At 36.2% G+C, this 26,521-nt stretch overlaps 2 protein-coding genes and 1 non-coding gene across 3 annotated transcripts; 1 reads left to right on the plus strand and 2 right to left on the minus strand.

Moving 5' to 3' along the window:
• Positions 1-50: 50 nt before the first annotated feature.
• LOC115620515 (prosaposin) lies at positions 51-6,514 on the minus strand. The gene is made up of 8 exons (XM_030513780.1): positions 6,358-6,514; positions 6,127-6,214; positions 3,715-3,997; positions 1,990-3,216; positions 1,368-1,929; positions 824-1,308; positions 619-760; positions 51-522 (listed from the first exon to the last, which is right to left on the minus strand). Exons 1-8 carry the CDS (start codon positions 6,407-6,409, stop codon positions 518-520), a joined length of 2,844 nt encoding a protein of 947 aa, XP_030369640.1. The 5' UTR covers positions 6,410-6,514; the 3' UTR covers positions 51-517.
• A 4,691-nt stretch (positions 6,515-11,205) lies between these two features.
• LOC115622068 lies at positions 11,206-11,371 on the minus strand. The gene has a single exon (XR_003995324.1). It is a non-coding gene; the product is annotated as a U1 spliceosomal RNA (small nuclear RNA).
• Positions 11,372-15,679: 4,308 nt separating this feature from the next.
• Positions 15,680-25,999, plus strand: LOC115620583 (cytochrome P450 4c3). Its single transcript, XM_030513888.1, has 7 exons — positions 15,680-15,914; positions 22,660-22,775; positions 22,843-22,959; positions 23,710-23,869; positions 23,928-23,997; positions 24,892-25,454; positions 25,515-25,999. The coding sequence occupies exons 1-7, from the start codon at positions 15,680-15,682 to the stop codon at positions 25,853-25,855; spliced, it is 1,602 nt and encodes a 533-aa protein (XP_030369748.1). The 3' UTR covers positions 25,856-25,999.
• Positions 26,000-26,521: the final 522 nt, after the last annotated feature.

Here is a 26,521-nt window from a genome sequence, read left to right on the forward strand (position 1 = left end):
TATTATCAAGAGAATATATAAAGTGACTGATCCAAAAAAGGTTGCCTAAGTTGTAGTATTTTTGAAATTTTTTTATTGATACATATGGTTCCCATATTTATATATTTTTTTTACACATTTTGGCGCTCTATATAAACTGGGCTAACGCTCCCATGTTAAGATCTTTGCTCGTTTTTTCTCGTCTACAGATTAAATTTAAAATTACATAGTTGCTTAAGTTTAAACTATTTTTTAGCCCATTTCACGTGCATTTACTTAAAAAAATCAATTCATTTCATTTTGTGTTCTCTTTTCTTTCGTTTCGATCTCTCATTTAATTATCACCCCATTTTGCTTAACGAATTTAGTCAACGGAGAAATCAAGCAAGTAATTGTTTCTAATTTACAGTTGTGAAATAGTTACAGTAAGTGAAAAAAGTGAATGTACTCATACACACAGAAAGATAACTCAGTTGTTGGATAAAAAGGCGTAAGTTCTTCTCCTCTCATCGTCATGCAGTGCCAACATAGTTGCTGTTTAGTCTAAAAGTGGAAGAAAAGTATTAAAGAATCTTTAGTTTTTACATTTTTTGTAACAAAATCTGCTTAGATTGATTCGTTATTTTAAGTTGAACTTACTTGAAATTCTGGCAAAGGCCAGGGAAGATTTTTCGGTATCGAAGCACTTGCCAATTTTGGAACAGACGTGCGCTTGATCGACTTCAGGCTGCTGAGCCAAGTGCATGATACTGATGCCGTAGATGGAGATCATCTCGGAACACTAAAAGTAATTACAATTGCACTTAGTGTAACGAAAAATGGGGGGAGAGGGCTCATCACTTACGATGCTGTAGTACTTGGCGGGTACATTCTCACAGGCCACTTCGGTCATGTCCTGAGTTCTGAGCTCTTCATGCTGTAGTTGGCCGCGAATATGGGGCAACAGCACTTGGGTGGCCCCATGGCAAACGCCGCACTCGATGACCTCATCGGTGATGGCCTGGCTGAGACAGAGCTGCAGCTTTTGGCATACCTGCTTGGGCGGTACCTTGGTGAGCAAATCAATAATGGTTGAAGCATAATCTGCAACAAATGCATCGCACTGTTTGCGAACTGTCTTGGGCAGACGAGTGCAGATGGTTTCGATGATACGCTTTATCTCATCCTGTTCTGTCTTGTTCTGCAACTCCATTTCCAGCTTGGCCAACACGAACTCACAGAGCACACACGTGGGTGGCTCCATGGGGGACTGCTCAAGGCGTTCGAGTTGCGCGTTTGAAGAGGGCGCTTCGATAATCTCATACTTCAGTGTATCGTCAATTACAATGGCTGAAAGTTAAATTGATGAGAAAAAGATCTCTAGTGGACAAATTATAAGTGCAAATTACCATCGTCATCCTCAAAGAAGGGACACTGGCCAATTATTCTGCAAACCACTTTGGGTGTTGTTGCTTTCATCAACGCTGCGGCCAATTGGTCGCCATGCTTCTTGATAAAACTGTGGCACTTTCGCTTAAACGTGGATTTGAGTGCGTCACAGGAGTGATCTAACGCACGCTTAATCTCATCCTTACTCTTGCGGTTTTTAATGATCTTGTTTGCTTCCTTAACCAGCAACTTGCAGAGTTCACAGTTCGGTAAAGCGGAAAAGTCCTGATCGAAGGCCAACTCATAGGGCGATTCATCGCTTTCGATGGCATTGAATGCCAATTCACCGCTATTGGACTTATCCTCGTCGCTATCATCCTCCAGACTAATGCCCATTTCGTCAAGATAGTCCGTTTGCTTGGGACACAATTTCAGCTGTACGCAAATTTCCTGCGGCTTGAAATCTGTGATGAGCATATCGATTAGTTCGTTCGAATACGTCTCCACAAAGTCTTTGCACTCGGGTGCCAATTTGTTGGGCAAATGCGCACACAGGCCGTCCAAGACGCGCTTTATGTTCTCCTACAAACATCACCAAAATAATTATTAATATTGCCTACGAAATAAGAAAACGAAACTTGCCTTAGATTTGTTGTCGCGTATCTTGGCCTGCGCTTGTTCCACAGCAAACAGACAGAGCGGACATGTGGGCTTATCCTGATGGTCAATGGGCAGGGGATGGAAGACCTCGACATCTTCGTGATTTTTATTGTGGGGACACATTTGCATTTTCGGGCATATTGTGGCGGGATTCAGGCCTTGAATGAGCAAAGCAATGACCGCATCGCCATACTGCTCGACAAAATTATCGCATTGCTTGTCAATACTCCTAGGCATTCTGTGGCAAATCGACTCCACAGTATGTTTGACCTCATCTTCAGTGGCTGGCGTAGCCAACTCCTCTTGTACGAAGTGCAGCAGGTATTCGCAAAGTGTGCAAAGCTCTCCGCCCTCCACAAGCAGGCCAGGATTAGCAGCACCCATTATTTGATCGATCGGCAACGTCATGCCAATAAGTTCATCCTGCGTGAACTTGGGCTCATTGGAGCCCAATTTCTTAATGGTCACAACCACTTCGGCGGGCGCAATGGCGGGCAACAGCGGCATAATGGGGGCATCGAAGGTCTTGTCCAACTGCTTGGGGCAGACCCCAATCATAAAGCAGGCGCCGTTGGGGTCCATATCATTCACCAATGTACTATAGATCACATGATAGTATTGGTCCACAATGCTCAGGCATTCAGACTTGAAGGAACGCGTCTGTTTACAGAAACCCTCCAGCACTTGCTTGAATTCTGTCTCCGTGGTATTAGCCACCAGTACGTCACGCAAATGACGCACCAGCTGCTCGCACAACTGACAGGGTATATCATCGCCGCCGTCCAACGACGACAATGGCTCTGGCTCCTGCACATCATCCTTGTGCTGATGGTACTTCGATGCACACACGCCTGACACATGGCACATGCCATCAGTCTGCAAGTGTTGCTTCACATGATCGAAAATATCATTAAAATAGGTCAGCACAATATTTGCACAGGCATCCGAGAAGCTCGAGAGACCACCGCACACGTGCAGCAAGTTCTCCACCATGTCGTCGCGATTCGTCAGCTCAAATTTCTGCTGCATGTAGCGAGAGAGCAGATTGCAATTGCCGCAAGTGAGCGTCTTTGGAGAACCAACTGCTGTGGTGGTAGACTCTGGTTCATCCTCCGGTTTCAAGGTGCCATCGAGCGCTGACTGTATGTACTGCTTGTACAGTTCGTCGATTTTAGCATTATTACAAAGTCCGGCTACTGTGCAAACTTGCTGTAAGTGCGAGGAAATGAATTGCAGTTTTAATTATTGAAAGCAAAAAATAATACAAAATTGAAAAAATAAATTAAAAAATACCCCGTGTAGTAAGCATGGAATCTTTTAAGACAACTACTTGTAGATATTTGTGGAGACATAATAACGATAATACTGTCTACAGCAATCAGTCAACATGGCTAAGCCAAAAGTCAGTCAACATATTCACCTTATTGTAGAACTGATCTTTAAGTTCCTTAGACATATTTTCAACCAGGCAACTGGAACTTTCTCATTACAACAATATACCAAGTGTTCCATTTATAAAAAAATGCATCTAAAAACGCCTTTTGGAATTAGTTCTGATTTCAGGTTACAATTTTACAAAGTTAATTGGAAAGATGCTTAATAGATTTGAGTTGTAAGTAATATCTTTTTATCTGCCAAAGCGCTTAATATTCTACGCGACTCTCTTATCTACGTAACATTTACTCTTTTCCTTATCTGTTTACTTACATCAGGATTCATTTGCGAGGAGAGCGCTTCAATTAGCTCTGGCACAAAATCGTCGGCCAGCTTGTCGCATTCTTTCTTAATGAGCTTGATGGGTATTAGATTGCAGGAGCCCTCAAATACCTCCTTCAACTCCTCCTGGGTCTCATTGCTGCGCAGCTGATCGCGTGCCTGTGTGACCATATCCTTGCAAATCTTGCAAATACTATCATTGTCCACTTCAACATCACGCTTTTCCCACACGGTTTGAATACAATGACGCGTCGCCTTGCAGTCCTTCGAGTTGCTGTGCGCGAAAAGAAGAAGAATACAAATCAGTGTGAGAGACCCGCATGACTTATATTCATGATTATGTTAGGATTACAAAATGACGAGTTGGCGAAAACAATAAATATGGATCAGCCGCGTCAAATGGCCCGCATTCATAATCGAGTGCGGTTTGTGCGGAAGATGGTGTGTCAGCAAAGTTCATAGTCCGAGCGGCAAGTCAAATCGTCACGAATAAATTCAAGTATATACATATGTATATACGGTTGAATGCACCCGCTGTATGTGCAATTTATCGGGCAACATGCATGCATTCTTATAGTGGGGATTATGGACTGTTGAATGTGATCTGTACTATATATCATATTTGGGTAAACACAAAGTTTGAATGTTCGTTTAAAATGCTAATGCTGGCTGATTTATAATTCATGGTGGTCAAAAAATGAACTGTGACGAATTGAAAGTGGACCGGAAATGAAAAATCATTCGAAGGAAAATCCATTTAATTTAACTGTAAATTAAGATTAGCTTCTATATATATTTAAATCGCTTAGTAAAATAGTTTATTTTGATCTAATAAAAACATGGGAACGTTTGCTTTTCCCTTGATAACATTTTTATTACATTTATGGGACAGAGTCGGCTTAATAGACAGACACCTATAAGATTATATTATTTTTAACCTATTCAAATTCAAATATATGATATACATTGGACGTTTTAAAATATGATTAAAAAAATCGAATTTCCTTTTTTTTAAATTGAACAGAATAGTTTTGAATGCTGCATTTAACGAAATAACAAATTTTAAAATCAAAATTTGTTCAACAAGATGTTATAATATTTATTACTCTGTAGACTGGACAAAAGATCACATCTGTGTGCGACGAAGTCTAGAGAACTGTGCATATACGATAAGTATTCCCATACAGCCATGCAATGTATTTGCACGATAAGCACGGACATGATATATATACGTACACAGACATACATAATATATGTACATACATATACATTTAAGAATTTGTTGATTTTTTTAACAGTCGGCTATGGCGTCGTTTCATTTTCTTGATATACTATACATATATTTTCAAACAAAGAAGGGTTAAAATTTCAAATGTATTTAATGTATTTTTTATTGCTAAAGGCGCTTTAAAAGAAATCAATAAACAAAGAAATTTTGCGCAAAAACAATGACATGGAAACTATCAGGCAAGCAATAGCAATTGATTAGTGGTGTTTACAGAAATGGGGAGGAGAATTGCATACATACATATAGACATCCGAGTATGTACATACTAATATGGGAAATATGATATTTATACAGCTGATGGGATATTTTCTTCTGCATTCTTCGATACGCCCAGCTCCATAGTCTGCCCAGTCAGCGGAAATTTGACTAGGTTATAGCAAAATAATCAGCTGGGCCTAGTCAGATTGCAACAGTTGTTGATAAGCCTATTGTGTATGAACATAAATAGATATACATACATATGTACTTACATACATATACCCGTACAGTAAAGTAGGTACACTTATAGGAGGGCTTATATGTAACTGTAACCGCAGTAGAGTAGATAAGCGATACAGTGACGACTGCTTGGCATATGAATAAGTGAAACCTAAGCTTAAATTAAGGAATGACCGGCTTTCGAACATACATAGATGATGAGTTTTTTTCTGTATTAGTCATTCGACTTTGTGACACACACATATACATACATATATACATACATACGCTATGATTAAGTTTGCTCTTGCCAAGTTATTGTTAATTTAATTTAAAAAACACTGTAAAACAAAGAAAAAAGCGCACAAAGCAGAAAAATAACTAAAAGGCGGCAATGCAACTAAAAAAATAAGGCAAAAGTATATACATACATCCATATGTATGTATATTTGTACGAAACTGGAGCGTAACTACAAAAACTACAACAAAGGTTATCAATTAGCCATAAGAGCCAATAAAACGACTGTCTTATCATATTTTAAAATCCATAAACAATTTACAGTACACAGACAAATGAGTGTTTAGAAAAAATGGCGTTGCGGCCTTTGTTGTTGTGCAGCAACAGTTTAAGGGAGGAAACGCAGTAGAGAAAATACTATATACCAGCTGATGACAAAGCGTTTTCCGTTTCCACTCACCTTAAATTGGCACACCAATAGGTTGGACCCCAGGTGCATTTGCTGGCACCCACAAGCGGCTGTTCGATTGGTGTTGCCGAGCACACACCTGCAAATTCAATAAGATGAAAAAAAACATAAACAAACAAAAAGAAGTCACATGAAGAGTCGGCAGTCAATACGCAATATTCTACTTTCATATGCACCTCACACCTTCTCTCCTATTGAACTACCACATCCACACCTACTTACCAAGAACAACCACAGCGACAATGGCCAAAAGGCCTGCGCTTGAATTACGCATTTTAAAAGTGGTAATTAGTGCTCGAATCAATCTGCCAATACTTTGCACTTTAATACGTTTATACGATCTAAATTTATAGTTTCACAATGCCCAAATATATATACCAACTAATCCGTATGACTGCAACTTACTAAATGATACGTTTATTTGTGTTGACTATAGCTCGAAAACTATCGGTTATACTATCGATGGGAAAAATTATAATATTATCGATATCGTCGGCTACTGGCTCCGATTAAAATTTGAGTGCGTGAGTTACCACTGACGAGCTAGTTTCTGGTGTGTGATGAACGTTTTCTTAAACTATCTATCTAAAAAATACCAATCCTTGCCTTTGACCTTCTCGGCGACTCCAAAAATAACTATTTGTGTTATTTAAATCCATACAAATACTATTACTGCTCATTTTTATACGTAATACTATTTTAATTTTATTGACATATTCGATATGGAAATAAGCTAATCGTTCGATTAAAAGTACACCCCACTTGATTTGCGATAAATTTAAAAAAATTCGCTATAACACTATGCTACCAATATATGTTTGTGTACATGTATAAAAATCATGTTATTGGTTGCCATTACTCAATAAAAAATTTAATTAAAATGTCTAAACATGAGCGCTGCCATTTTCTTCGTGGCCTTGCCACATTAACTTTATCAGTGCTGCATAACATTAGTGCTGGTAAATGGGCAAATAAGAAGAAAACTTGTTGCTTTTAAAAAAAATAATACTGCAGTTTTTCTCATATTATTTGGATTTCATTAGTGATTTCATTTTTCAAACTTCCTAAACTCAATGCGACGAACTTAAACTTGCTTAATAATAATTACAATTATAATAAATCGAATGTAGCCGCAGCTTGGATTATATTTTTGATGCATATAACGACTGCCGCTAGGTGGAGTTTTGTCCCGTCGGTTACATTTGAAATAAATATTTATTGCTTTCAAATTTTAAGTTTGAGTTTCATTGATACTCAATGGGACAGTTTTTATGTATTTTTAATTTAAATCCATAATTATACATATTCTCACTATAAATGGTAGGCCTCACATTTAGAATGTAAAATAAAAGATGAAAATGCTTTATCGCATAATTTTATAACCCACTTTGTGAATCTATGACAACAACTTCAGCTACTACCTTGAACTTCCGCTTAAGTGCATTTTAGAATAAACGCTCATAAATGCTTAACCAATCAATGCAGCAGACCGCTGCACTAGCCCCTTTGCTACCATTGATCTTACTTCTAGCCATTGCATAAATACAAAAAAAAAAATTATTTTTGTAATTATGGCTTGCGGCAAGCCAAATTGATTGCTGTCAGCAGGTGGTGTAGACAGAACGCAAGTTTTGATTATTTGTTATTTAATTACTAAAGTTTTGTTCAGAGAAAAGAAAAACAAACAATCGCAAACACTAATTGTCTGCTCACATGCTTATCAGATGCAGTTTCTAATTAATCCGCAAACGAATTTTGCATGTGAAGATCAGACGAGCAGACAGCAGGCATTCAAAAAGTTATACTCCCAGCCTTATACATACATATCTTATTTACGACTAGTAGCTGTAATTCAAAAACTCGAATCGTTGCATATTTTGAGCCTCCGTCGAAAGTCGAGGTCGGCAAGTGGCCGACTTGCAGCCAAATGCCAAACGCAGTGCCATTTATATGCTTGTAATGAACATTTCTGTGTCAGAACGGCTGTCTTAGAAGGAAACTTGAAACTGGTCGCGTTGGCCATGATGGCCTTGGTTCTTGGCAAATTCAACTGCCATAGCCAATTAAATCCACACCTTGACTCACTGGGCGCCATTGACAATGAGTGAAGCAGTCGCCGCAACGCCGCCAAAATTTTATAATGGCAGCCTTTTGAGAATTTACGCTTTTTCGGGCGCCTCAGTCAAGTTCAGACTTAATTGTTGGCTTGTAATGCACTTACAGAGGAAAAACTAAATTAAAAACGCATAAGCCCCGCGGTTCACACGGTGCTGGGAAAGGGCTAAAATTTTGGGAACTCATTATCAAAGTCGTTGCATCGTAATGTGCGTGACACAGTACCTGTTGTAGTTACTGTTGTTGTTGTTGTCTTGAACAGCGTACCAATCTCTAATTGCGTGAGCAATTGTATGAAATTTAATTTGAGCGCCGAGAGAAGTAAACAAAAATACAAAAGCAAATATACATACACATATGTATCTGTATGTATGTACTATACACGACCCCAAGAAACACATAAAGTGCGTCAGAGTAGTACACGAAAATAGTCTGTTAATTGTTTTTTATGCCCCGCCTGTCCGACTTATGCAACTTCCTTAGCTAACAAATTTCTACATGAAGAAATATGTAAATAATTTATGTATGTATGCTTGTATTTTCTGTAAGTCGTGTCCTCCTACCTGCGTAATTAGTTCAACATTCAACCTTATAGCCTTCAATGTGTTAAAAGAATCGATAGCGGATAATATCTTTAAGTTTTCTTTTTTTCCCGATCAGTATCTGACGCACTTTTTTCACATTTTATTTATAACTAGCGACCTGCCTCTGCTTCGCACGGGAATTTTTACAAAAATTTTAAAAATTATTCATTTTATTACACACTCATTTAACACATATACACCCTTCTTTTTGCTATGAGTTACAAAGAAGGAGTAAAATTTATTTTGGATATTATTATTTTATTGATTTTTTGTTCGTTTTTAGATTTTTTATTATTGTTTATTAGGTCAGAGGTTCTCGGTAAAAGATATTTGATGTTTTATTTTGTGGTAGCAAAATAAATTGATTTTCAGGAGCTTTCTCAATAGCATGATTGCAATTCCGAATTTTACCGTCAATTCATGTGGCGGCAGTCCAGAAGAGTTTAGTGAATTTAAATGTCTTCAACATTAATCACGGTGTCGATCGATTCGTAATCTTTTATTTGGCTGGGGGCTTTTGAATAATATAACCTTAATATTTAAAGTGACAATGTTTCGAGGATGATTATGAACTAACAGGAGTTTTTTAAGGTTATTTGTTTACACCTTTGGTTACATTATTGGCGTTTTAGTAAGGATTCCATTCTGTCAATTTTTATTCAGAGCCTTTTCAATTCAAACAAACAATCAAATCTTTTCTCTTTATAATATTAGTATAGATTTAAAATGTTAAGGTTAAAAGTCAGTATTAATGTGAAAGTTTTCACAAAGTAGACCTTTTTACCCTACTGATGAGAGGAATTGGCTCTGCGGAATTTGGTGTCTCAGAATATCTAAAACATAAATAAATTACATATTGGAGCACCATCTGTTTACCCTGTAAACCTATTGGTTCTTCATTTTTATTTTTTTGCAAACATGTTAAAATGCAAAGGATGTATTGTTATACATAAAATGCGTAACCGGTTAGGAAGGAAACGTGAGGAACAATAATCCTAAAATAAAACAAGAGAGAACGCTATAGTCGAGCAAGTCGGACAGTGAAATACTGTACTGTAGACAATATGTTTCGCTAATAACTTTTCTTAACATTAACCGATTTGGAAATTTAAAACAAAAGTAGACTATTATGTATAAATTATGTGTGCAAAGTTTGGTTAATGTAGCTTTTGAAATATGGATGGTATTGACGAAATTCTGTAGCGGGGGAAGGGGGGGAAATTAAAAAAAATAAAATAAACTGGTCCTTTCTCGGACCTAGGAGAATCTGGATGCCAACTTTGGTTATTCTAGCTTTTATAGTTTCTGAGATCCCTGCGTTCATCCAGACGGACGGACGGACATGTCTAGATCGATTTCTCTCGTCATGCTGATTCAATGATCTAAGTTTATTTTTATTGGAAATGGAAGAATATTGGCCAGTCCTTCTTGTTTTGTCGTTTTTTATTATTTCATTAAAATGGTCTTTAAAACAAGGTATTGCTGTTTAAACAACTAGCATTTGGAATATTACGTATGACAAATAAGATACAAATTTTTTTTATCATATTAGAAATTATGCTAATAAAGGACATTTTTTTTATTTATTTAGGATAATAAATAAGTTAATAAATAATTCGTTTAAATTTTAATTAGAATTTATGAAATTTTTCTAGTCCGGTTTAAATTCAAATTAGCTAAGAACTTGGATAAATAAACAATCAATTATTATCTCTAAGCTATTCTCGTCTGTTGGCAGTTTCTCTTTTAATCAATTCATATGCAATATGTGAGTATGTAGATGTGTGTGCCGTCTAGTGCCACCCAGTGCCAGATTATAGCCTCTAGAGCTTTAAGATTCTTTGACTATTGTCTATGCGGAAATGAACTTGACCTTATCGGAAGTCAGTAGTAGCAGCAACTTTAGCGGTTGTTTGAATGGAGGGCGTAAAACAAAGACCAAGTTAATCAATTCAGCGACAGAGCAGAGCAGAGCGGCAACAGAAACACGGAATATTGGTGTTTTTGTTAGTCAAATGGTTGTTGATCATTTAAATCGAACGGCACCGCACCGAACCGCACCAATAAACAGTTAAAACTTATGCTGAAAATTTTGCTTATATGCGTATAATATAGTATACTTAGCAATATAGCTGGTAGACTGCAAGGCTTCGGCTTCTTCCGCCATCACAAAATCAAGTTCAAGTTGAAATGTTTTATAGAATTGTTTTATCGCAACGAATACCAAACCTACTGCCGAACTGACCCTGTCAGTTAGCTTTGACCCAATGAACCGCTAAGACAGATAACCAGTTTATTGTACGAGAAAGCAGTTGTTGCTGGTGGTATTAGATAACTGATACCAGTTAATTATTTGAAATGTATTAAAGAGTTCGGGACGGCGCGAACGCCATTCCCGGCTATCAAAAATTACACGCACGAGTTATTCGCATTAGGAATAATCGCGGATGTCAACCCCACCGAAGGTGCAATGGCAGAGCCTCAATCCGGGAGAACGACCTTCGTGATCATCGTTAACTCCTACGCCAGGTAAGTATGCTTTTGGCTGCTCAACTTCCAACTCCCAATGCCAAAGGCGCGCGAACTGCTTGTGAATTCCTAGCAGCGCAAAGGGAAAAATTTCACTGCAGGAGAAAGCATAGAAAGAAAAATGCTAAGCATGCCTTGTCTGTGTGCGTGGTTAAGTATTAGGGGTTGAAAATACTTTTGTTCAAGCGCACGTCTGAACAGTGGTTCATATTCTATTGGAATTATGTCTGCTACGTTTGTATATGAACAGCTCCTAAAATACTTCCGAATGAGTTGAAATAAATATATAATTTTCGAGGTAAACGATTGGCGGAACAAGCAGAACATATCAAACTTGAAGGTGTTACTATTTTTTACATTTTCATTTGGCTTATATTGCCTTAGTATTGTTATAGTCTATGAACCCCTGTTTTTGTGTACCCTTGAATGGTTTCTGTGCTGAGGGTTGAAATGTAAAAGCGTTTCTTTTGCTGCCATTAGTGTGATTTCATATTATCAGAAAAATTAAATTTGAATATTTATTTGTTAGTAAAATATTAATTAGTATTACTCTATAGCAACTAGTCAATTAATAAGTTATAACATCCAAAACTTTAAAATTAAAGCTAGATAGCCCTATTATTCAGACAGTTTCTTTTTCCGAAAATGAAGTGATGGCAGTTAGAAAAATATTATCTTAAAACGGATAATGTTTCCATTAAAATGTATGTATATTAACTTTTTGGAATTAGTTCTGTTATTTAGAATATATCAGAATATATTATTTAATATTCATTAAAATGTATGTATATTAACTTTATGGAATTAGTTCTGTTATTTAGAATATATCAGAATATATTATTTAATATCAAACTATTCTTTCTTCCATATACAAGTAGATATAGTGTATATTTTTCCCAAATAAAGAATTACTTTTTTCTAATGCCAAGATCATCTAGAAAGTTGTTTTAATACTACAAATTAAGGATGGGGTTCCTCAAAAAGAAACATGTGCATTTTGTATTAAAAATAACTGTAATTAATATTACACATGCTAATTATTTAACAGCTATAGGGTGTTCTTGAAGTTGAAATTAAAAGAAAGCAGTGCCCAACAAAATCTGACACACTTAATAGCCCGACTCTGGTCGTGCTTCATGCGCAATCGTCAGCATCTGATCTGAGGTATAGATCGTGTACACGTAGGCCTCATAAACAAAAACAATGTGCGTGCTACGACGAAGTTGGTCCAAAACAAATTTCAAATGCTATAAATACCCGAAAATCTTGTACAAAGCGCAAAAAAAAGGTACAAATAAATGGTAAATGGGCAATGATTATTATCTTAAGACGAAGCGTTGAACGCACAATGACTCGCTATTTTATTTTTTATTGTTATTATTATATTTAGAGAAGCTGTTAATTCTTTCATAATTAAAGAACGCGTTGTCGACGACTTGTTACTTCCTAGACAGACGCTTATGTGTAGAAAATGGCATTGTTTGCTAGCTTCAGTCCAGGCTGGACTGGTTCTAGATTTTTGCGTGATTTCATAATTTGGGCTAATGTGTCTAGGAAATATTCATGAAACAATTAGCAGAGGCACCCGTAAAGCAATTGCTTTACAACATATGAGTATATAACGAGTGTTTCCTTTCCCCAATACAACCTATTCACATTATAGCTATTAACTCGTTTGTGATATGTATATGTAAATAAGGCGAATTACATAATCTCTCTGTTCACAATTCGAACTTTATTGTGACTATACAGAGGTTCTGTTGAACCCGCGGATTCAGCTAATTAAGTCCCGGGAAGATACTCGACTAATTTAAAATGCAAAAATGTGCTTCTAAGCTATACATATTTTGTGTTCCTATGTACATACGTTCAAAGAACTGTGCTAGTCAGTCTCTGTTTGTATATTTATTTGTATCTGTATCTGAACACGTTTCATCTTGTGCTTCACAAAGGTTGTTTTTTTTTTTTTAAAGGCTCTGGCCAAGCTCTGGGTGTTAGAACAGGTTCTCTTCAGCATTTAAGCAATCAAAAAAAAAAAAAAAAAAAAAAAAAAACGAAACCCTCGAAATGAGTATTTAAAGAATTAAATTCTTTGACTTAGAACACGAAAACAAGTCGCACTGGTTCGTGTTAGACTATTAACACAGCTTGATTGACTCGATATTAATGTTTATATTGATACACAGTCGATTTTTATGTTCGATTGCCAATGCAGATCAATCAGGACTCATATGCCAAAGTCCATGACCATGAAAATGGTCTCTGAAGTGGGTCGTCGTCGCCCACTTGCCAATACTCGCACGTAGCCAGTTCTTTTTAACCTTGTTCTACAAGTCTTGGTAGTGTCTGTCTAGAAGAATTGCTCGCTGGTTTAATTCGAAAGGGAATGACGACTTTTTGAATTAAATGCAACAATTTTTTCGTAGCGGATATGAGATTGTTAAGTTTCTTAATTGCTCTTTAACAAGAAAAAAACCTTAATTTTATTGCTGTGCAAATTTTAAATAGAATTAAAGTGATTTAATACACTATATACACATAAGATAAATACACGTTTGTGTGTATGTGTGTGTGTGTACTTCCCTAATATTCATCCCACTTGCTAATTGTACTCAAAGGCCGTGACGTTGTGACTGTCATAAGTTAGTTTATGGCCCCAACATCAAACAATTGGTTACAAGATACAGTAGACATAGCTTGAGAGAAAAATGTATCAGTTATTCATATAGTTATAGTTACACAAACTCACGAATATAAGTTATGCAATGTTAACTGATTTCACAAAGTACTTCTGCAGAGAAAAGAGACAGACAAAGTTTTTATTTTAATTGCGATTATTATCAATTACATATATATTTAAACGATTTTTTTCTCCATTTGAGATAGTTTAAATTAATACAAACATTAATAATATTTGGTTTAATTTTTTGATATGTTGCTTAGTGTTATTTTTTAGGGAACCAGGCCTATAATGCTGTCTAGACTTTTCATAAATATATGATAACTATATATTATAGTGAACAAAAAAAATTTCTTTTGCTGATATATTATATTACAAGAAAAGTGTTATATTCCTGATGATTTGTTAAAAACGAATGGTGTGGAACTTCATTGAACTTCTGTCTTGTGTCTATGCCTTAGAAGGTGCTCGTTTATTTCTAAACTTGGAAGTTTTTTTTAAAGATGCAAACAATCGATCGGGTAGTCCTAATTCTTTAAGCCAGGATACCTCTATTATGATCAAGATATAATACGTGCTGGATTTTGTGGAGATTTCTATCTCCCTACGTACAGTGAATCAGTCTATTAGAGACCGTTCCAAGCATTCCATTGTTTCCCAATATATATATTTTATAAATAATTCTTTATATAAAGTTTAACTCAATTATTGTTAGTGTTAATAATTAACATTTTGTGTGAGTGCTTCAGAAAATAGGTTCCTATAACTTTCAACTGCAGTATTTTTCTTAATTTCCGCTGTCTTTTCTAGTAACTGGATTTAAATAATATGGTTTTGGGATTTGCAGCGAAAGGAGTTGTTTTTAAGTGATTTCTACTGTATATGGAATTGTATAAGCGTCTGCCTAGCACAATTAACTGCATATGAGATTTTTTCTATACATACATATGCATGTATGTACATATATACAAGGGCAGCAATCAAAACTCCACAAAAAACGTCACAAACCCGCAATGTGTGCAAATGCACAAATTTTTGTAGGTCCCATAAACAACGCAGTGGCAGTGGCAATGTTGGTTGGCCAGTAGTATAAACAGCATAGGCAGCATAAACCGCCAAATCATGCCAAAGACAATGCGAACTAACTTTACGAAGCTCTACGAAGCTCGACGAACCTTTAGCTCTGCAGTGGTGTGAGTGTTGCTGGTGATTGGTAGTAGATTTTCTACTACTTTTTGATACCTTTTTATGTTGAGCGTGCGCGAACTGCTCGAACAAATTCACACACACACACGTACTATACACTTACTTACTCAAAAGCCGGAGTCGCGCAGTCGCCGACAAACGGCAGCTCGAAACCCGAAACGTTGGCCGAAAATTTAGCACTTCTTTTTAAATTTTTATGCAATCTCAAACTTTTTGTTAGTTGACATACGACCAGCGTCTGTGTCGGAGTTCGGAAGCGTCTCTTTCCCAAGCCAGCGGCAATTAAATACGAGGAGTGTCTTTGGTGAATTGATTTTGCATATGAAGCGGGACTTTAAGCAAAAAGGCGCGCGTTTTGAAATATTTGTGTGACAAGTGCATGGAGGTTTTTAAATAGACCGTGACAATCAGCATCGCAATAAATTGAAAAATGTCCTCGAAAGTGTTCACCTCTCTCATGGCCGAGAGCGTGCTGCTCACGAAAACGGCTCAAGTGATTTCGGGTTACTCGCCATTGACCATATTCCTGCTGGCCGCCATCAGCATTTTTCTAGTGGTCTATAATAAGAGACGTGCGCGTTTGGTAAAGCTCATTGAAAAAATTCCTGGCCCTGCTGCCATGCCCTTCCTGGGCAATGCCATCGAAATGAATGTGGATCATGATGGTAAGCTGAAAAAAATAGTTTTTAAAAGAAACATACGCAAAAGAATTCTGTATTTTTTATTATTATTCTGTAGTTTCTTATAACCCTGAATTGATTAATTTAAAGTGCAAATATCATAGTAAATAAAGCGTGCTATCTTTGTCGTCAGAGGTGCTAATTTATGAATATCATGCCAAACATATAACCTGTCGAAAAACCGCTTTGTTGCTTCCGATAGGCAACTACACCCACATTTAGTTTTATGGAGTGCTAACGAATTCTTCCATTCCCAAAACATATCTCCATTTCACTTTTCTTTTCACTTAATGCTCAATTGATTTTAAATCTATCGTTCAATAGAATTTTTGCTGCCGTAACTGCGTGACTAAGTGTGAATTGGGCAATTATTTAAACAAACACAGACAAGTGCTAAAAGAAATTCTAGAATTCAAAAAAAAAAAAAAAATGCAGTGTATTATAAAATTTGTTGTAATTTGCATTGCCGCTAATTTTGAAATGCATATTGACAAGAGACTGCATTGGACGACGAAATAAAACATTATAATTCAATTAACAGGTTTGGGGCCCTTTCGCCTCATTGCTAAATATTTGTAGGTAGCGGCTCATCAAAATAAATACCTAAAAACAAAAACTTGATAAACAAACAAACAGTGGAATAAATGTAACGCAATTTGTTTTAAAGCGTGCTCACAAAACATAATTTTACTAATCAAGGAGAATGTATGGATGCCGTATAGTTGATGACATCTGTTTATCAAAAGCAACAATGACTCTATTCAATTACCTAAAACCTTATCTATCTCAGCATATGTGCTTAATGACAAACTAAAATAAGATTCATTTACGAGCATGTGTAGATTATTCGGCTCATTTCATGGATGAAAGGGGGAAAAAATACAAATTTTACAAGAAATTAAATATGTAAAGTGTGTAATGTTTTAGTATCGCCTTAAGAGGACACTCCTTATTCCTTATATAATATTACCAGTGCGATTTTGCTTAGCCCAGACATATAAGTATATATAGTATATATTTGAACAACCCTATTACTAACATGACGTAACTAATGAAAAATTAACATTTTTATTAATGATGTATGATAGTAGTAGTATAGTATTTATGTATAAGCGGGAATCCCATCGCTCATTAAAACTAAACAAATGCGAAGTGACTAATTCGTTTAACATAGCAATGCATAAAATATAAAAATACATACGACTAAAAAACTAATAGCTGATTCGACCTGAGTCCTATCAGTTCACTTTTCTTCAATTATTCTTATAACGATAAATTTTTTATACAAGGAGTGAACAATTTTAAAATGTCTTCTCTGCTAATAGTATTATTAAGGACTGTTAAGGAAATGCTAATAATAATTTGCACTTTAAACACATAAAGATTAAATTTGATATTGATGATTAAAATACTAGACACTTCTACTAAACCTTCGGTACAATATGCCTCGTGTAAATAAATCTGCTTTTTCTCATCATGTATCCGTATTTTCCTTTTGAATATTTTCCTATCGAATATTTAATCTTTGATATGTCAACAACCTTTGAGGTCTATTTATATTGAATATTTAATCTATGATCCTACTTATATGTCATCAACCTTTGAGGTCAAAAAGTTTTCAACTTTATTTGTAATTTAAAGTTGTGTTAAGCAAATACTATATTTCCAAAAATAAGTATAATTTAATTAAAATAACCATTTTAGTTAAATTTTTCCTCCTACAATAGTTGACCTACTTAGCTAAATAAAACACATTTCTTTTATGCCAGCACCATCAAAACAAGTGGTTAGCATTTCCAACTTTCGATTTCTCCATATACTATAGATTCACATTCTCTGCTTCTCACCTAAAATTAAGTCATAAAATGCCTTCATTGTTGTTACATAATTATAGAAGGCTTGAAAAAAAAGCAAAATTGTATGCTTTTAGTCCCCGCTCTTCGGTCAAATGGTACAATTAAATGTACATAAAGAGCGTGAATCGTAAATCAGCTGCTAGCTCCAACTTTGAACTTGATATATAACCAGATTTACAGCTATGAGTAACAACAACACTAAATGGGTTGAGCTTTCACCATTAAAAGCGTAATATAAAATGAATTTGTTGTTTTAGTTTTTGTAAATAGCGGAAATGCGTTGTGGCTGCCTAAATCAATGACTAATTGAAAAAGAAGTTTGGAAAAAAACAAAATTAGCCGTTGGTGCTATGAAAGGTAAAATTCATAAAGAACTGAGCTGTTGGGCCCAGACACCAATAGCCAGTTATAAACCATTAAATAATCACACCAACAATACACACTCGAAGAGTTATAAAAAATAGACATAAACAGCTCTACCAAAAAAATAACAAACTCACGCAGACAACTTGAAAAAGTCTTAACAGACAAAAGATCTGCCGGTTGAGGCGGACGTGCCATGCCAAGCCATGTCGCTTGATCTTGACATTCAAAATCAGCCACGAATTTTGTTAAGAGCTGAAAAAAAACTAGTATTAGAAATGCTGCGGCAGCTGCTGCAGCGTTCAATAATTTTATTAGCAACTAATTTGCCTTCTCAAAGGTTTGCTAACGAAAACCCGTCTAATTTTACTTTTGCAGTTCCGTGAGTTCTTTCGCTGAATAAATAAATAAAAAACTTCAAAGCAGCAACAAACAAATTAACATAAATTTCAATGCGGAAACGCATTTGGCCGAAAATACAAAAAAACCATCGTATAGAAAATTGTAAACACAACAAAGTACGAGTATTGGCAGTCTCTGTTGCAGCAACTACCTGTACCGTGATCTCCAACGTCAGCTGAAGCTAAGACCATTAGCTCGATTAACTCACCGATCAGTTCGAGTGGCAAAGCGTGTAGGAAATGAATTTCAAAATACACATTTGAAAAATTACCACTCATTAGATATGAAATAAAATGTGTAATTCGCTTCCGTCTCAGTAGTTCTTTGTCTGCGTCCCTGAGCATTGGATTTAGAATTCTTATCGAATTCAAGTGACTTGCCTTGCTGGATCAGTTTCAAGTTTCTTTGGCCCCCAGCATCTTCAAAAATGGAGCCCAAGGCTCAGCCCGTCGCATTAATTATTTAAAAGTAATTTGTGTACTAAATGTAACTGGTTGTGTTGTTTATTGCTTATTGAAAGAATCAAGATCGGGTTGTTACATTTTAACTTTATAATCAATATACTTATATATTATGTTATTCAAACGCGTCTGACAGCCATCGATACATTTGGAAAAAATAATTACAAGCGGCGAGTGCGTTCAATAAACTTTTAATGGACTGTAGCGATTGGAAAGAGTGTAAGCAGCAATTAAGTATACAAAATGAGGAGCAGTAACAAGAGCTAACAAATTGTATCAACCTGTATCAGATAATTTAATATGTATTAAATATATATTTATATTTTTTATCATGTAATTTCCATAACTGAATTCGATTGTCAACCTCTGCCATTAAAGGGAAATAAAAATAAAAGTCGATAAGACTGAATATACGAGTATATCTTATTTTTTATATGCGATTCGGGAATGCAATTGAAATTAAAAGAAGCATACTTGTAGGATTCTATTTCGGCTTTTCATCAATTAATTAAATAGCGGAAGAAAAACGCACAAATGTAAACTAAGATGAAATTACATTTCAATTATGCAAGGATGAATATTTTCAACTAAATTTTATTAAAAACTAATCTTTATTTGTGGCAACAAAATTAGTATACAGAAACAGATTATATAAGATTGAATTCATTAAAAATATTCCATTCTGATCAACATGTTTCCCCTAGCTATTTACCAACAACTTAACATCACATTATATAACATAAGTATCGAGTTTAATCATTTTTGTCCGACATTCAGAAACAAGTTTCAACGCACGCGTCTCAAATCGCAGCCTCATGTATAAAGTAAAAACAAAATAAAACGGTATGAATATCTTGTAAAGCTGTCTCTTCATCTACAAACTCTAAGAACATTAAAAAAATACGCAGCAACAAATAAAATGCAAATTTTTGCAAAACTTTTTTAAAAATTATATTCTTATTTTAAATTTATGCGCTTCTGCAGCGGAGTTCAAGGCAGTCAAGGAATGTGCTGTATTTAATTTATTGACATATGCCTGTGCACAAATTAAACAGCTTTTTAGCTCAGTCTGCTTTTATTTAATTAAAGTACAACGTACCTAAAACGTTACACACAAATCGTAAAATTCTGCAATTAATCCAAAAAAAAAAAATTAAATAAAATAAACATACAAAAAAGCAGTAGCTTTAAGAGGCTGCAAAAGCGCAAATTTGTTTTTATGATGTGTGTGTGTGAGGTTTATTTTTTTGCTGTTAGATAAAATGATGTTGCAACAATTGGTTGTTCATTTGTTTACAGCAGCGACAACCATCGAAGGTCACCTTGGCGCACCACAAATGCCAACTCTGACAGCAACGGGTGCTTAAAGCACTTTTATTAAATCATATTTTGAGACAAGCACCAAACTCATAGTGCTGGCTGCCCACAAGGCCTTTATCGTGTTTGGAATGTGAGTTCTAATGCTAAGAACATTTGCTTTCAGTGCCGACTTGTATCGTCTTGCAGCCACAATTGTGGTTGTGGGTGTTTCTATGGCTTTTGGCATTGAATGCAGTCAACTTACTCGACTGGTCACCAACAGCACTCAAAAGCATAATAAAGAAATAACAAATATTTCAATTGTATACGACATTGGAAGACCCTGCAGTCGATCTGGGCAACGGTCATTTGAATATATTAGCGCTTAAATATAGCTCCCAGATCTGTTGACTTAGGTCAGCCTTTCTCTGTACATTTCAACTGTTTTGGCGCCAAAGCCAACTAATCTAAAATATTAAATAAATATTTTTAATTTTTATCGAAATCATAAACAAAACTCACAATATGCGTTTCTCCAATTTTCCCACAGTAAATGAAAGCTCAGAGTTTGCCTTTAACAAACTCGATATTGATTTAAGTCTGAAGATGATTAGAGATTCAAATTCAATTTATATTCAGAAGGAAACTTAAAAATTGTGAAGAGTACCTAAGTATCTAAGAAGCAAATTTATCCTCTATACTCAATCAAATAGGACTAACCCCACCAAGCTTAACATAATTTGTTTAATAAAAGATATGCAATTTATTTTTCTTTTTACAAATATTCATATATTTTTGGTAACTTATAATTATTAAAAAGATCGTAGTGGAAGTATATTTTCCCTCTATATCAGTTGAAATGTGTTGTCATTTCTGAAATGTAGGAACGCATATTATTTATAAAAAGTTGTTTAAATAATAGAAAATGTAATATAATACAAATATTTTTAATTTGAGAGCAACTTTTCTCAAATATTCACAAAGTAATTTTTTGTTTTTATGCAATTCCTAATTAAGTTTTAGTTAATTAAGCCAAGTCGGCTAACGGCCGAACATACTTGTATATGACAAAACAATAAGAGTTATAATGAAAAACAATAACTAAGACTTGAAATTGGATAGCCCTTTCAGGGGAACATTTCTAGAGTTAGTCGAGGAAATTATGGTCTCGGAGATGGCTCCAGAAAACTGTTTTTATGACGAAACAGAGATATAGAATTCGGTTGAAAGAAGGTGAGAAATGCATTCTGATCTAATCATTTAATAATACAAAATAATGTAATAGGCTTCGCTCTCTCAGTCCCAGTTCCAAAATTGTAATCAAACGAATGATCTCTTAAGTGTAGTGTATTTAATCAAAATTATGATTACTGTGCAGCAAACAGCTCTTCAATGTCAGCACGACAAGTTATTATAAAAATTTGCCAAAAAATTACGCGAACAAATGACTATCGTAATTGTTGTAAATTATTTGAAAGAAACTCTGCGTAAACGAACAAATATTTTTACTGCTTGTTGTCAACCATGTAAACAAGAGAGCGAAATGTTAATGAGTTGCCGGCAAAAATAATATGAATCGCGTTTTGTTTTCACATACGAAATTTGCTGCTCATTTCTTTTATGATTGCTGTTCCATGCAAACTTCCGACAAACCACAAAGTGGTCACAACATAAAGAGCGACAACGCAACCCAAAACCCGTCCAAGGCGTCATCATAAAGAGCTCGCTTCATTTCGCTGGGTGTTGTATATATTTTTTTAATGATTTTGGGGTCTTCTGCAATTCAATGTGAGTTACATAAAATGATTATTAGACACCAATGAATGGTCACGCCAGAGTGTGAGTGTGTGCGTATGTGCATATGTGTGTGTCAGATATAATTAATGCCGGCCGATGCTGCAGCCGACATGGCGTATGAGCAACGTGCCGCTGCGCATGCGCAACGCTGTAGAAACCCAGTGGCAGCCCTTTATGCTTAGATACTAGCAGTACAACATTAAATTAACACAATGCTGACAACTGGAGCAGAGATGCAGACGACCTTGATACATTTTATACTAAATATATACACATATCTATATTTATTTTTGGTTTAATTGCGCTTTTCGCACACCAACCAGAGTAATTGCCTAGACAGCTCCCATAGAATGTGTCAAACAATAGCTGCCAGCAGTCACAGCAAATTTGTTCGGAGTCATTAATAAAAATTAACGCGCACTTAAACGCTCGTTTGTGTCACTCAGTCACCCACAAAGACGTGGCAAGAGCTGCGAACTGCGCGGGCATAAGCGTGTCAATTACCACTGCTCGTAAAATAACTGGTTTTTCGGTTCTTTTTCTTTATTGCAGAGCTATTCAATCGGGTTATAGGCATGCAGAAGCTCTGGGGCACGCGTATTGGCATTAATCGCGTCTGGCAGGGCACAGCGCCCCGAGTACTGCTCTTTGAGCCCGAGACCGTCGAGGTAAGTCTGCAATTCAGTCTGTAATTCAATTAATTGGTAATGGTATTGTTATTGTTCCTTATTGCAGCCCATACTGAACAGCCAGAAGTTCGTGAACAAAAGCCACGATTATGACTATCTGCATCCTTGGCTCGGAACTGGGCTCCTAACCAGTACCGACCGCAAATGGCACTCCCGCAGAAAGGTAAGCCTGCACACTCGTCAATACATCAGTTACTATATTGTCTGCTCCTCACTGTTACTGTGAATAAATAAAGTGTCAAGCACTTGCAGCTGAATAAATTCTTGTTTATTCGATTCCATTAATTATCAAACTTGTTTCCTGATGCTTAGTTATATGTTTGATTGCGACTCGGCATGAATGACGCAATTAAGTTATACTCCACTTATGTATTAAAGCCGAAAATAAATGCAATTTAATTGTGTCTAGCTTTTGCACCGACATTACCTTTTAAAAGCAAAATCTCATACCAAAATATAACTAGTTTTAATAATTTCATATATAAGTATATGATGATGCAAAATATTCTTTTCAATTTAATAAAAACACCATTAATTGTAATACGAGTAGACATCTACGTAGAATTCGTCAGTATTATATTCGGGTTCTTATGTCAAGTTAAAAAAATTTATTTGGAATTAATTAGACACCTTTTGTGTTTTAAAATGTAGTTCCAATTATCAGTTAAATTATCATTGTATTTAGAAGTTATGTAGATTTATATATTTCAGGTTAAAATCGGATACAATAATATTTTTAAATTGATAAAGAAATCTTCAGAAATGCCTTTTTTTTACTAGGAACTACTGCTTTTCAGAAAATATTTAAATTTATACAAATATGTTGAAAATTACAATATAAGTAGAATTTATTCTAAGAGTAGAATTTGTTCTGACAATTGAGAATATAAAATATCAAATTGATTTTTTGCAGATCTTGACACCAGCATTCCATTTCAAAATCTTGGACGATTTCATTGATGTCTTCAACGAGCAGAGCGCCGTCTTGGCCCGCAAATTAGCCGTCGAGCTGGGCAGCGAGGCGTTCAATTTATTCCCCTACGTAACACTCTGCACCTTGGACATTGTTTGTGGTAGGTATTGATGCAATGAGAGCAATATTCAGCTAATCGAGTCATCTTTTTGCCACAGAAACCGCCATGGGTCGACGCATCTATGCCCAAAGCAATAGCGAGTCGGAGTACGTGAAGGCAGTTTATGGGTAAGACTAACAAATACTTTTTCTTTGACTTGGTGAAAGCTAATATATAGAAGTAGTACGTTTCTTCTGCCATTCGTAAGATCATTTAAAATAAAAAGGAACTAATCGTACAGAAAATAATACAATCAATAATCATTAGGAGCTTTTTTTTATAATATACTCCAAGAATAAATATACTCCAAGAATAAATAAATAAAAATTTAGGTAAAGCTATTGAGGTACAGACGACATTTAAAACGGACGTTTAATAAGCCAATACATTACTTAAATATATAAATAAAACTGGAATGATACTTCCAGATTAAAATATATTTTATTTAAGCTATAAGGTAGATTTGGAATTTAATAATTTGGGAAACACATGTTTGCTTTCTCGATTTGATCTCTGAAACGAATGTTGCAGCTTTATATAGCTATTAGAAAGAGGTATGTGTGTTAAAAAACATAATATGATTTCATAAATTGAATTGCACACTTACACACTCAAATGGTGGAAATTTTATGAACAGCTACTGGCAGATACAATTTAATATCGAAAGCTGTCAGTGCAGCTGTCAAGGAGTGAGAGACAAACATACAGACAGACAGACAGACAGAAAAACAGATAGACATACATTCAGTTGGAGAGACAAGGCTGGCATTTTGTAGGGTGGTGTGCGTTCATGTGCAAAATATGTGAGATTAAGATGTCAATGGTTCGTTGGCTGTGGCAGCGCCGTTGATAACAGCAAGCGGAAGGGCCACGCCCCACACACACACACACACACACACACACACACACACACACACACACACACACACACACACACACACATACGCACATCAACGCATACCCTTCACTAAATTTCAATAACTACAAAAAGTGTCATGTTCTTGCCATTTTCCGTTTTATAGCATTGGTTCGATTGTGCAGAGCCGTCAGGCAAAGATTTGGCTGCAAAGCGATCTGATCTTCCGCCTTACTGAGGACTACAAGCTGCATCAGAGCTACATTAATACTCTCCATGGCTTCTCCAATATGGTCATACGTGAGCGCAAGAACGAGTTGGCGATATCCAACAACAACAACAATAATAATAATGAGCCCGATGCTTATGATGATTTTGGCAAGAAGAAGCGTTTGGCCTTCCTCGATCTGCTGATTGATGCCTCCAAGGAGGGCACAGTGCTGTCCAACGAGGACATACGCGAAGAGGTGGACACATTCATGTTTGAGGGCCATGACACCACTTCGGCCGCCATTTCTTGGACGCTGTTCTTGCTTGGCTCCCATCCAGAGTATCAAGAACGCGTCGTTGAAGAGCTGGAGTCCATTTTTGGGGACGACCGCGATACACCAGCTACCATGAAGAATTTGCTGGATATGCGCTACTTGGAGTGCTGCATTAAGGATGCCCTCAGACTGTTCCCCAGTGTGCCCATGATGGCGCGCATGGTCGGCGAGGACGTCGATATTGGTGAGACAAATTCCTTGATTAGCCCAAAACAATATCTAAATGGAACATTTCTCTCTATAGGTGGCAAAATAGTGCCCGCTGGCACTCAGGCCATCATCATGACCTACGCTCTGCATCGCAATCCGCGCATCTTCCCCAAGCCCGAGCAATTCAATCCCGACAATTTCTTGCCCGAAAACTGCGCTGGTCGCCATCCCTTCGCCTACATACCCTTCAGTGCCGGGCCGCGCAACTGCATTGGGCAGAAGTTTGCCATTCTGGAGGAGAAGGCCGTCATTTCGACCGTGTTGCGTAAATACAAAATTGAAGCTGTGGATCGGCGCGAGGACTTGACTTTGCTGGGCGAGCTGATTCTACGCCCCAAGGATGGCCTGAGGGTGAAAATAACGCCACGTGTTTGAGACAATAGGGCAGACGAAATGCAGCATGGCATTAGTTTTGGCCGAAACGTAATGGTATATACGCTACCATCATTTGATCCAAAGTATTTAAATTGTAAATATAATATAAGTAGGGTATGTTCTACTCTTAATTTTAATCGTGTGTATAAGCATTTCGTTTCCAAATGTATACTCTAAAATGCACAAACCCAACCCCCACAACTGTTGAAAATCAATACAAACATAAGTACCAATGCACGCATGTTAATATAAGCAGATAATAATCTTATGTTATCTACAAGTTATCTGTCACTGTTGCATACGAATGTAAGCATAAAGAATATGTATAGCAAAAGTGTCAGTCTCCAATAAAACTCTAAAGCGAACAGACGCACGGCGGTCCGCGACTATTGTCTTTTACTTTACTCCTACTGAGCCCTTCCCTTTTCAGCGAATATATAATCTATTCAATAGGTTATGGGCCCAGGGCATATAGGCTCATAGGAGAAGTTCAAAGTATTGTGAAATAGTAATCGTTTGGTGACTCAAGAAATATAACATTTAAAAAATGAGTGCGCTATATCAAATAGACAAATTGGAAGAGCATAACTATGACTCATGGAGCATACAGATGCGATCTGTCTTAGTGCACGCGGAATTGTGGAGTGTGGCATCAGGTGCTGAACC

This window comes from Scaptodrosophila lebanonensis, unplaced genomic scaffold, assembly GCF_003285725.1.
Source record: "Scaptodrosophila lebanonensis strain 11010-0011.00,11010-0021.00 unplaced genomic scaffold, SlebRS2 tig00000024-arrow-pilon, whole genome shotgun sequence".
Taxonomy (NCBI): Eukaryota; Metazoa; Arthropoda; class Insecta; order Diptera; family Drosophilidae; genus Scaptodrosophila; species Scaptodrosophila lebanonensis.

Excerpts from the sequence above, each read along its gene's own strand:
- LOC115620583 (XM_030513888.1), top strand. The coding sequence starts at position 15,680 with ATGTCCTCGAAAGTGTTCACCTCTCTCATGGCCGAGAGCGTGCTGCTC. Across the intron at positions 22,960-23,709 it reads AATGGCACTCCCGCAGAAAG|ATCTTGACACCAGCATTCCA; the intron begins GTAAGCCTGCAC and ends GATTTTTTGCAG. Across the intron at positions 25,455-25,514 it reads CGGCGAGGACGTCGATATTG|GTGGCAAAATAGTGCCCGCT; the intron begins GTGAGACAAATT and ends TTCTCTCTATAG.
- LOC115620515 (XM_030513780.1), bottom strand. The coding sequence starts at position 6,409 with ATGCGTAATTCAAGCGCAGGCCTTTTGGCCATTGTCGCTGTGGTTGTT. Across the intron at positions 3,998-6,126 it reads TATTGGTGTGCCAATTTAAG|CAACTCGAAGGACTGCAAGG; the intron begins GTGAGTGGAAAC and ends TTTCGCGCACAG. Across the intron at positions 1,309-1,367 it reads CTTCTTTGAGGATGACGATG|CCATTGTAATTGACGATACA; the intron begins GTAATTTGCACT and ends TTTAACTTTCAG.